Source organism: Panulirus ornatus, chromosome 46 (genome assembly GCF_036320965.1).
Source record: "Panulirus ornatus isolate Po-2019 chromosome 46, ASM3632096v1, whole genome shotgun sequence".
NCBI classification, from domain to species: domain Eukaryota; kingdom Metazoa; phylum Arthropoda; class Malacostraca; order Decapoda; family Palinuridae; genus Panulirus; species Panulirus ornatus.
Genome location: NC_092269.1, coordinates 9,966,116 through 9,978,953, shown reverse-complemented (window position 1 = coordinate 9,978,953; position 12,838 = coordinate 9,966,116). Strand labels below are relative to the sequence as shown.

The window sequence follows — 12,838 nt, the reverse complement described above, 5'->3', positions numbered from 1 at the left end:
TCACACTATCTTTTTTCTTCAGTGAGCTAGGTTGGAGGTTTGCTAGCAAGAGGCCCGTAACCTAGCTTGGATCATTTGCATTCATGATACCCTTATCGACTACACCCTCATCTTCATATTACCCTTATCTTCACTACATCTTCATTTTCATTACTCATTATCTTCAACTTTATTTACGTTCCTTATCTTCGCTACATCCTCATTTTCATTACTCATTATCTTCACTACGTTCTTATCTTCACGTTACCCTTATCTTCACTACATCTTCATTTTCATTACTCATTATCTTCACTGCGTTCTTATCTTCACGTTACGCTTATCTTCACTACAGCTTCATTTTCATTACTCATTATCTTCACTGCGTTCTTATCTTCACGTTACCCTTATCTTCACTACATCTTCATTTTCATTACTCATTATCTTCACTGCGTTCTTATCTTCACGTTACCCTTATCTTCACTACATCTTCATTTTCATTACTCATTATCTTCACTGCGTTCTTATCTTCTGTTTATATGCGATAGGATATCTATCTCTTCTAGAAGTATTTTGATGCATAGAACTTTGGTGAATATCTTAACTATTGAGATATTTCCTAACTACACTCAAACGACCACCACAACAACAACGCTTTCCCTCCACTCAACAACAAAATTCAAGAATATCCGTAGCCTTAACTCTTGGGCTGCCACCACCATCTTAAATCACTGCCTTAAGATATCTATTTCATAAATTACCTAACATAACCTATCTATGTTGACAAAACGTAAGTTCACTTTATTTCCATACCCGAATATTTAGAGTTATATAGGTGTTTTCGGTGTGAGTGTTGAAGTAGAATAATGATGATGCATCAACGAGGAAAGATGATCAGCAGCTGGGGCAGCATTACCCCAACGTCCGGTGCCAAGGTTCCCCAGGAAACCCTCCGTCCTCAGGTAAACTGGTGGGGTGATATGATGGTGTACTTGAAGCCTAAACCTGTGTGGAAGAAGATGCCTCCACTGGAACACCTCCCTTTTGTGCGTTTAATGGACCGTAACACACTCCATGGAGCAGTAAATGGACACGTTTTCTCAGTGTTCATTACGTCGGGTTCACCCTTCACATACATGACCTACAAGTTGGCCGAGAAACTGTGTCTTACCAACACAATCAAGCGCTACGAGAAATGTATTGTCAACATTGAAAATAATAAGAAGCTATTGTGCATGGGCATCTTGGACAGAGTAACCATAACACTCTCAAGTGATGTTAAACTGACAACTAACGTGTGGGTCTTGCCACCGAGAGAGTACATAGGTATGGTGAAAGATTGTCATGTTGGCTCGCAGGCTTTGGTTGACAACAACATCGTACAGAAATTCTATCAAGATCGCTCCGTCTTGTATGTCAAAGCTTCCAGATTTAGGGGCAACGGCGAACGAGGTTGTTACCTGTCAGGACACCTCAGGCCACAGCTGGAGGATCCTCCAATTAGTATTCTGATCAACAGTAGCAAGAGGAAGAACTATGCCTGTAGGAAATGTTTAGAGGATTTTCCAGTTATGGCATGTGTTTGCGCCCTCAAGAGCATCAGAATGCCAATGGAAGGCCCAACGACTCTCACGCCAATATGTGCTATGCTCCTCAAATTACAGATATCCATTTTACCCTCGGTTCTGATATCCTGGCCTACACTAACGCTGTGCTGGATTACGCAGATGGGGTTCTCTATATGAAGGTGGACAGGAGGAGGTATATGATAGAAATGACGACATATGAGGAAGTTTGTGGCCAGTCTGAGAGACAAGAGTATACTGAAAACCCCACTGACAGCAGGATACCCTTGACAAAGAATCCTACAACTTCATTAAATGAGAGTAGAAATAAAAGAAAAAGAAATACAGATGTCGAAGATGAATTGCAAGAAATCACAAAGAAAACTAGAAGAGGAACGACCGAGGAACGACAACATATGAAAACGAAAATGACACTTCGTTCTGGAAAACGTATCGGACTGGAGGGCAATATGGGCCCGACTGTCGATCCTGTGGTGTCATTGGATCCTACACGTCCAACGTTTGACTGGTTCGGTGATTTAATGGTGTACTTGAGGCCTGAGCCTGTATGGAGAAGACTGCCTTCACTACATCGCCTCCCCTTTGTTTATACACAGGATCGTAACACGGTCCTTGGACAGTTGCATGGACATGTCTTCTCTGTCTTCATTACGTCAGGTGTGCCATTCACCTACATGTCCTATAGATTGGCCGAGAAAGTAGGTCTCCTCTGCAAAATTGTGCGCTATGAGACCAAGACTGTAAAGATTTCCGACGAGACTAGGCTCATACTTTTGGCCTACACCAAGGAGGTAACAATAGTACTAACTGACAGTGTTCAGCTGAGAACGAACGTCTGGATTTTGCCCGAGGAAGAACTTACGGAAAGAGATTGTTACGTGGGCTCACAGACTCTGGCTGATAACAACATCATTCAGAAATTTTTCGAAGAGCGCTCTGTGTTATATGTCAGAGGTTGCAGAAGTCGGGGAAAGAAAGGAGGAAAAGGTTGTTATCTGTCTGGACATTTGGAGCCAATGCTGGAAGATCCTCCAATAAGTATCCTGATTAACAGTGGCAAGCAGAAGAATTACATCTGTAAGAAAGGCTTGGAGTCTTTTCCAACTCGAGCATGTTGTTTGGACCTGAGGAGGATCATTCTGCCGATGGACTGTGAGGTCAGACTACCTGTCTCTATGGACTCTGCTCCTGGAGTTTTGGACGTCCATTTTACCTTGGGCTCAGACATTCTCAGCTCCACTTATGCTGTAGTGGATTACGCAAACGCCAACATTTATATGAAGGTGAAAGGCAGGAGGTATAGGATTGAAATGAAGACAGAAGAGGAAGTTTGTGAGACTTGCTGGAGGCCTAAGAATGCTGAAGCCGCCAAGAAGAGAACTAAAAGGAAAATAGATGAGACGGAAGTGGACGAAGAAGAACAGTCATGCAAAAGAAAGAGAATTGAGAGGAGAATGAATGGAAAACGAGGTAATAGTAATAAAAGAAAAAGAGATGAAACAGAAGTGAATGATGAACAGCGTGGAAGAAGGAAAATAATGAAAAATGAGAATGAAATGACTGAACACCAACGTCATGGACATAAAAGGAAAAGAGATGAGACAGAGACAAGCTTGGGTTCAGACCTTCTCAGCTCCACTTATGCTCTGGTGGATTACGCAGACGCCAACCTTTATATGAAGGTGAAAGGCAGGAGGTATAGGACTGAGATGAAGACACAAGAGGAGGTTTGTGAGACTTGTTGGGGGCATAAGAATGTTGAAGCCGCAGAAAAGAGAACTAAAAGGAAAATAGATGAGATCGGAAGTGGACGAAGAAGAACAGTCATGTAAAAGAAAGAGAATTGAGAGGGGAATGAATGGAAAACGAGGTAATAGTAATAAAAGAAAAAGAGATGAAACAGAAGTGAATGATGAACAGCGTGGAAGAAGGAAAATAATGAGAAATGAGAAGGAAATGACTGAACAGCAACGTCATGGACATAAAAGGAAAAGAGGTGAGACAGAATCGAGCGATGACTAGCACCAACGTAGAAATACAAGATAGGGACGATAAGAAAATTGAATTTCAGGCATGTAGAAATGAAAGGTGTATCCTTGTGCCTGGTATCCTGCCCACACCCAACCATGTGTTCATCCTCCCATCAGAGGCGGTCGTTATGAGTTCCCTGGCTTAGGCTTGATGTGCGTGCTTGTGTGTTCGTAAGTGTACACACACGGTAAAGATGCGGTATATATGTACTGACAATTTGGAGCACAATGAATCCTTGGCTCCTCTTATATATCAATGTTTCTTATACAAAATTTACTTATCTTTGTATAATATAAAACGTACATGAATTAAGGTTGGGATGAATGAAGGAATTATTGACTAAATGACACTCTCACTACAAACTTGACATTCTTCACTATATGACAACGTTCACTACAAACGCCATCTTTGCCACAAAGAAATAATTCTTTGTCTGTATGGGTTAGGTGCACTAACTATGGAACATCAGGGCTGAGGCTCAAGACCTGTTGCCCTTCTCCTTGTCTTCACTTCTCTTAGCTTTCTCTTCCTCACTCTACTCACAAGACCCTCATAACAACACTTTCCCTCCACTCAACATCAAAATTCAATAATATCCGTTGCCTTAACCCTTGGGCTGCCACCACCGTCTTACATCACTGCCTGATCCCCAATAGACTGCATCCTCGGCCATCTTTCCAAAACATCTCACCCCTGATGCAGACCACTTTCACAGGGAAGCAATCCCCAACCTCTCTTCATACTCGTACAAATGCCTCACATCCTTGGTAAAATTTTTTCAATGCTTCTAACAGCTTACCTCCCATACCATATACGCTTAAGACCTTCCATAAAGCATCTCTGTGAACCCTATTATATACCTTCTCCAAATCCATAAATGCTACATATAGATCGTCTATTTTGCTTTTCATACCCATTCTTCAAGCATTTGATCCGCACAACCTTTACCACTTCAGAAACCATATTGCTCTTCCCCAATCTGGTGCTCTGTACATGCCTTCACCCTCTCAATCAGTAATACCATTCCATGCAATTTCCCAGAAATACTCAACAATCTTATGCCTCTGTAGTTTGAACATTCACCTTTATCCCCTTTGCTTTTATACAATGGCAGTATGCATGCATTTCACCAATCCTCAGGCACCTCAATATTTTCCGTACATACACTGAATATCCTTACCAACAAATCAACACAGTCACCGCTTTTTAGAATGAATTTAATTGCAGTACCATCCAAACTCGCTGTCTTGCCGGATTTAATCTTCTGCAAAGCTTTCACTACCACTTCTCTCATAAACCGTTCTCGCTGACCCTCTCACTTTGCACAACAGCCTGACCAAAACACCCTACATCTGCCATTCTATGAATACGTTCAACAAAACTTGAAAATACTCCACCTCTTTCTCACTTCATCACTACCTGTTATAACATCCCCCTTTCCCTCTTCACCGATGTTCCCTTTTGTTTTCTTGTCTTACGGACGTTGTTTTCCTCGTTCCAAAACATCTTATTTTCCCTAAAGTTTAATGATACTCTCACAACAGGAATACAAGATAGAGACGACAGGAAACTTCAGCTTCAGGCATGTAGAACCATCGATACAAACGACAACAAAATGACAATCACCACTAACCAGTAAACAACCCAAACGACCACTGAACACAGCCAATAGAAATCATGACTATCCACTAACAATATTAACCCCATCCCTAACCATTAAACAACACGAACAACCACTAAACACAGCCACTAACAACCATTACCATCCACTAACAACAATAGCTAACAGTAACACCACTTGACTACACCACACGCCTCATTTGGTCCAGTCATTCTACCAGGCGATAAAATAATGGATTTGATGTTCGTCGTTTCATTCCTATTTTGTATAGTCACTGCCAACAGGCTCGGCTCAAATGGTCTATAAACCAGCACTTAACTGGCAGTTGATTGTTAACGCGTCACTGTACAGGCGGTTACAGTTGATGAGAACCACTTTCACTTCACAGTCAACTCATTCAGAGTCTGTTAAATAGAGAAAATGTAAGTGGCAAGTTGTTTCGTCGTCTTGTGTCGATTGTACAACTGCGAGGAGTGTGTTGCTGTGATGACAACACTAGAGTGTGTTGTGGTCTGGTGGGTGTAATTTACCTATTTGCAATGTGTGTGGAGGGAGTTCACATTTCTCTACTTTCTTACAAATCATCAGACGTCTGTTTGCTTTCCACTTATTCTACTAACCCATAATTCATCCACTACGACTAGACAATAAAGGGTCTTGATTACATATTTTCCTACGAATTTCTTTAATATTATGGCCTCTGGTCTCTCTATCCCATTTTCTCTCTGAAATGAAGAACTGTTCACGAAGTATATCACCGAGCTGGTTTATAACGTTAGTTTTGATGTTCCCTTAACATGAAATTGGTAACGGGTTACCAACTTCCGAGTTCCTCTCACAATTAGATCTCCCGCAGCTTGTATTCTAGCTCAGTGAACATAAGGGTAATGTGAAGATAAGAATGAAGATAATGATGGTTGGTGGAAATGAAGATGTAGTGAAGATAAGGGTAATGTAAAGATAAGAATGCAGTGAAGATAATGGGTAGTGAAAATGGAGATACAATGAAGATACGGGTACTGTGAAGATAGGGAAGATAATGGGTGGTGAAAATGGAGATGTAGTAAAGTTTAGAAATGTAGTGAAGATAAGGGTAATGTTAAGATTGGGAATGTAGTAAAAATAAGGGTAATATCAAAATTAGAAATGTAGTGATGATGGGTGGTGAAAATGAAGTAGTGAAGATAAGGGTAATGTAAAAATTGGAGATGTAGTGAAGATAATTAATGGGTGGTGAAAATGAAGGTGTAGTGAAAATAAGGGTAACGTGAAGATAAGAATGTAGTGAAGATAATGAGTAATGAAAATGAAGATGTAGTGAAGATAAGGGTAACGTTAAGATAAGAACGCAGTGAAGATAATGAGTAATGAAAATGAAGATGTAGTGAAGATAAGGGTAACGTGAAGATAAGAACGCAGTGAAGATAAGGAGTAATGAAAATGAAGATGTAGTGAAGATAAGGGTAACGTGAAGATAAGCACGCAGTGAAGATGAATGAGTAATGAAAATGATGATTTAGTGAAGATAAGGGTAACGTGAAGATAAGAACGTAGTGAAGATAATGAGTAATGAAAATGAGGATGTAGCGAAGATAAGGGTAACGTAAGATAAGAACGTAGTGAAGATAATGAGTAATGAAAATGAAGATGTAGTGAAGATAAGGGTAATGTGAAGATGAGGGTGTAGTCGATAAGGGTATCATGAATGCAAATGATCCAAGCTAGGTTACGGGCCTCTTCCTAGCAAACCTCCAACCTAGCTCACTGAAGAAAAAAGATAGTGTGATAAAGATAGGACGTACGGAAGATAAGGGATAGCAAAAATGTAGTAGTGAAAATGATCGTGTAGTGAAGGTGTCAATATCGTAAAGATAAGTGATATCGTATTGACAACAGGTTTAATGCTGACTTGATATTCTTTCCTCCAATCTTCACTACAGACCTAATATTCTTTCCTCTAATCTTCACTACAGACTTGATATTCTTTCCTCTAATCTTCACTACTGACTCTATATTCTTTAATCTTGACTACAGATTTGATATTCTTTAATCTTCACAACAGACTTGATATTCTTTCCTCTAATCTTCACAACAGACTTGATATTCTTTCTTCTAATCTGCACAACAGACTTGATAATCTATATTCTAATCTTCACAGCAGACTTGATATTCTATATTTACTCTAATCTTCACAACAGACTTGATTCTATATTTTATATTCTATATTCTAATCTTCATTACAAAGATAATATTCTTTAATCTTCACAACAGACTTGATATTCTTCCCTCTAATGTTCACGACCGACTTGATATTCTATATTCTAATCTAAAGACACTTGATATTCTATATTCTAATCTAAAGACACTTGATATTCTATATTCTAATCTTTACTACAGACTTGATATCATTTACCCTAATCTTCACTACAGACTTGATACCCTTTACTCTAATCTTCTCAACAGACTTGATAGTCTATTTCTTAATCTTCACTACACACTGTAAAGGACCATCTCGTCCAAAAACTAGATCCCACTCGATGTCAAGTAATTTTGCAGTTCACGCTCCACACATTCTCTGGAGACCGATATGTTCCCAGTTGGTGTATATGACAGGATTTGAACACTACTGACCCTCACTTCTCTTTCACTTCACTCGTTTCTGAAACCATATGTGCTACCTGATGCCCCTCATCTATCCTAATCTAAGAGTGAGGAGTGTTCCAACCCTACGGGATCTGCCTTTACACGCCCATCGTGCCTACATCTTGTCAATCAAGGGGTTCAGCGCAACAACAGGCAATCGGGGGTCTTTGGTCGTGTTTGTTCACCTGCGATCTATACTCGTTACATTTGCACATTTCCACCCCCTCAGAAGTTACAAAGTCTCTGTTATATGCGATAGGTAGATCTATCTCTTCTAGAAGTATTTTGATGCATAGAACTTTGGTGAATATCTTAACTATTGATATATTTCCTAACTACACTCAAACGACCACCACAACAACAACACTTTCCCTCCACTCAACAACAAAATTCAAGAACATCCATAGCCTTAACTCTTGGGCTGCCACCACCATCTTACATCACTGCCTTAAGATATCTATTTCATGAATTACCTAACATAACCTATCTATGTTGACAAAACGTAAGTTCACTTTATTTCCATACCCGAATATTTAGAGTTATATAGGTGTTGTCGGTGTGAGTGTTGAAGTAGAATAATGATGATGCATCAACGAGGAAAGATGATCAGCAGCTGGGGCAGCATTACCCCAACGTCCGGTGCCAAGGTTCCCCAGGAAACCCTCCGTCCTCAGGTAAACTGGTGGGGTGATATGATGGTGTACTTGAAGCCTAAACCTGTGTGGAAGAAGATGCCTCCACTGGAACACCTCCCTTTTGTGCGTTTACTGGACCGTAACACACTCCATGGACAGTAAATGGACACGTTTTCTCAGTGTTCATTACGTCGGGTTCACCCTTCACATACATGACCTACAAGTTGGCCGAGAAACTGTGTCTTACCAACACAATCAAGCGCTACGAGAAATGTATTGTCAACATTGAAAATAATAAGAAGCTATTGTGCATGGGCATCTTGGACAGAGTAACCATAACACTCTCAAGTGATGTTAAACTGACAACTAACGTGTGGGTCTTGCCACCGAGAGAGTACATAGGTATGGTGAAAGATTGTCATGTTGGCTCGCAGGCTTTGGTTGACAACAACATCGTACAGAAATTCTATCAAGATCGCTCCGTCTTGTATGTCAAAGCTTCCAGATTTAGGGGCAACGGCGAACGAGGTTGTTACCTGTCAGGACACCTCAGGCCACAGCTGGAGGATCCTCCAATTAGTATTCTGATCAACAGTAGCAAGAGGAAGAACTATGCCTGTAGGAAATGTTTAGAGGATTTTCCAGTTATGGCATGTGTTTGCGCCCTCAAGAGCATCAGAATGCCAATGGAAGGCCCAACGACTCTCACCGCCAATATGTGCTATGCTCCTCAAATTACAGATATCCATTTTACCCTCGGTTCTGATATCCTGGCCTACACTAACGCTGTGCTGGATTACTCAGATGGGGTTCTCTATATGAAGGTGGACAGGAGGAGGTATATGATAGAAATGACGACATATGAGGAAGTTTGTGGCCAGTCTGAGAGACAAGAGTATACTGAAAACCCCACTGACAGCAGGATACCCTTGACAAAGAATCCTACAACTTCATTAAATGAGAGTAGAAATAAAAGAAAAAGAAATACAGATGTCGAAGATGAATTGCAAGAAATCAGAAAGAAAACTAGAAGAGGAACGACTGAGGAACGACAACATATGAAAACGAAAATGACACTTCGTTCTGGAAAACGTATCGGACTGGAGGGCAATATGGGCCCGACTGTCGATCCTGTGGTGTCATTGGATCCTACACGTCCAACGTTTGACTGGTTCGGTGATTTAATGGTGTACTTGAGGCCTGAGCCTGTATGGAGAAGGCTGCCTTCACTACATCGCCTCCCCTTTGTTTATACACAGGATCGTAACACGGTCCTTGGACAGTTGCATGGACATGTCTTCTCTGTCTTCATTACGTCAGGTGTGCCATTCACCTACATGTCCTATAGATTGGCCGAGAAAGTAGGTCTCCTCTGCAAAATTGTGCGCTATGAGACCAAGACTGTAAACATTTCCGACGAGACTAGGCTCATACTTTTGGCCTACACCAAGGAGGTAACAATAGTACTATCTGACAGTGTTCAGCTGAGAACCAACGTCTGGATTTTGCCCGAGGAAGAACTTACGGAAAGAGATTGTTACGTGGGCTCACAGACTCTGGCTGATAACAACATCATTCAGAAATTTTTCGAAGAGCGCTCTGTGTTATATGTCAGAGGTTGCAGAAGTCGGGGAAAGAAAGGAGGAAAAGGTTGTTATCTGTCTGGACATTTGGAGCCAATGCTGGAAGATCCTCCAATAAGTATCCTGATCAACAGTGGCAAGCAGAAGAATTACATGTGTAAGAAAGGCTTGGAGTCTTTTCCAACTCGAGCATGTTGTTTGGACCTGAGGAGGATCATTCTGCCGATGGACTGTGAGGTCAGACTACCTGCCTCTATGGACTCTGCTCCTGGAGTTTTGGACGTCCATTTTACCTTGGGCTCAGACATTCTCAGCTCCACTTATGCTGTAGTGGATTACGCAAACGCCAACATTTATATGAAGGTGAAAGGCAGGAGGTATAGGATTGAAATGAAGACAGAAGAGGAAGTTTGTGAGACTTGCTGGAGGCCTAAGAATGCTGAAACCGCCAAGAAGAGAACTAAAAGGAAAATAGATGAGACGGAAGTGGACGAAGAAGAACAGTCATGCAAAAGAAAGAGAATTGAGAGGGAATGAATGGAAAACGAGGTAATAGTAATAAAAGAAAAAGAGATGAACAGAAGTGAATGATGAACAGCGTGGAAGAAGGAAAATAATGAAAATGAGAAGGAAATACTGAACAGCAACGTCATGGACATAAAAGGAAAAGAGATGAGACAGAGACGACCTTGGGCTTAGACATTCTCAGCTCCACTTATGCTGTGGTGGATTACGCAGACGCCAACCTTTATATGAAGGTGAAAGGCAGGAGGTATAGGACTGAGATGAAGACACAAGAGGAGGTTTGTGAGACTTGTTGGGGGCATAAGAATGTTGAAGCCGCAGAAAAGAGAACTAAAAGGAAAATAGATGAGATGGAAGTGGACGAAGAAGAACAGTCATGTAAAAGAAAGAGAATTGAGAGGGGAATGAATGGAAAACGAGGTAATAGTAATAAAAGAAAAAGAGATGAAACAGAAGTGAATGATGAACAGCGTGGAAGAAGGAAAATAATGAGAAATGAGAAGGAAATGACTGAACAGCAACGTCATGGACATAAAAGGAAAAGAGGTGAGACAGAATCGAGCGATGACTAGCACCAACGTAGAAATACAAGATATAGACGATAAGAAAATTGAATTTCAGGCATGTAGAAATGAAAGGTGTATCCTTGTGCCTGGTATCCTGCCCACACCCAACCCATGTGTTCATCCTCCCATCAGAGGCGGTCGTTATGAGTTCCCTGGCTTAGGCTTGATGTGCGTGCTTGTGTGTTCGTAAGTGTACACACACGGTAAAGATGCGGTATATATGTACTGACAATTTGGAGCACAATGAATCCTTGGCTCCTCTTATATATCAATGTTTCTTATACAAAATTTACTTATCTTTGTATAATATAAAACGTACATGAATTAAGGCTGGGATGAATGAAGGAATTATTGACTAAATGACACTCTCACTACAAACTTGACATTCTTCACTATATGACAACGTTCACTACAAACGCCATCTTTGCCACAAAGAAATAATTCTTTGTCTGTATGGGTTAGGTGCACTAACTATGGAACATCAGGGCTGAGGCTCAAGACCTGTTGCCCTTCTCCTTGTCTTCACTTCTCTTAGCTTTCTCTTCCTCACTCTCTCACAAGACCCTCATAACAACACTTTCCCTCCACTCAACAACAAAATTCAATAATATCCGTTGCCTTAACCCTTGGGCTGCCACCACCGTCTTACATCACTGCCTGATCCCCAATAGACTGCATCCTCGGCCATCTTTCTAAAACATCTCACCCCTGATGTAGATCAACTTTCACAGGGAAACAATCCCCAACCTCTCTTCATACTCGTACAAATGCCTCACATCCTTGGTAAAAACTTTTCACTGCTTCTAACAGCTTACCTCCCATACCATATACTCTTAAGACCTTCCATAAAGCATCTCTGTGAACCCTATTATATACCTTCTCCAAATCCATAAATGCTACATATAGATCTGTCTATTTTGCTTTTCATACCCATTCTTCAAACATCTGATCCACACATCCTTTACCACTTCTGAAACCATATGGCTCTTCCCCAATCTGGTGCTCTGTACATGCCTTCACCCTCTCAATCAGTAATACCATTCCATGCAATTTCCCAGAAATACTCAACAATCTTATGCCTCTGTAGTTTGAACACTCACCTTTATCCCCTTTGCTTTTATACAATGGCAGTATGCATGCATTTCACCAATCCTCAGGCACCTTACCATTATCCGTACATACACTGAATATCCTTACCAACAAATCAGCACAGTCACCGCTTTTTAGAATGAATTTAATTGCAGTACCATCCAAACTCGCTGTCTTGCCGGATTTAATCTTCTGCAAAGCTTTCACTACCACTTCTCTCATAAACCTTTCTCGCTGACCCTCTCACTTTGCACAACAGCCTGACCAAAACACCCTACATCTGCCATTCTATGAATACGTTCAACAAAACTTGAAAATACTCACTCCACCTCTTTCTCACTTCATCACTACCTGTTATAACATCCCCCTTTCCCTCTTCACCGATGTTCCCTTTTGTTCTTTTGTCTTACGCACGTTGTTTTCCTCGTTCCAAAACATCTTAAATTTTCCCTAAAGTTTAATGATACTCTCACAACAGCAATACAAGATAGAGACGACAGGAAACTTCAACTTCAGGCATGTAGAACCATCGACACAAACGACAACAAAATGACCATTACCGCTAACCAGTAAACAACCCAAA

General features: G+C 40.9%; 1 protein-coding gene across 1 annotated transcript; it reads left to right on the top strand.

Annotated features, from left to right (window-relative positions):
- Window positions 1-1,614: 1,614 nt before the first annotated feature.
- LOC139763128 (uncharacterized) lies at window positions 1,615-11,454 on the top strand. The gene is made up of 2 exons (XM_071688820.1): window positions 1,615-3,558; window positions 10,748-11,454. Exon 1 carries the CDS (start codon window positions 1,616-1,618, stop codon window positions 3,392-3,394), a length of 1,779 nt encoding a protein of 592 aa, XP_071544921.1. The 5' UTR covers window position 1,615; the 3' UTR covers window positions 3,395-3,558; window positions 10,748-11,454.
- The last annotated feature ends 1,384 nt before the right edge of the window (window positions 11,455-12,838 follow it).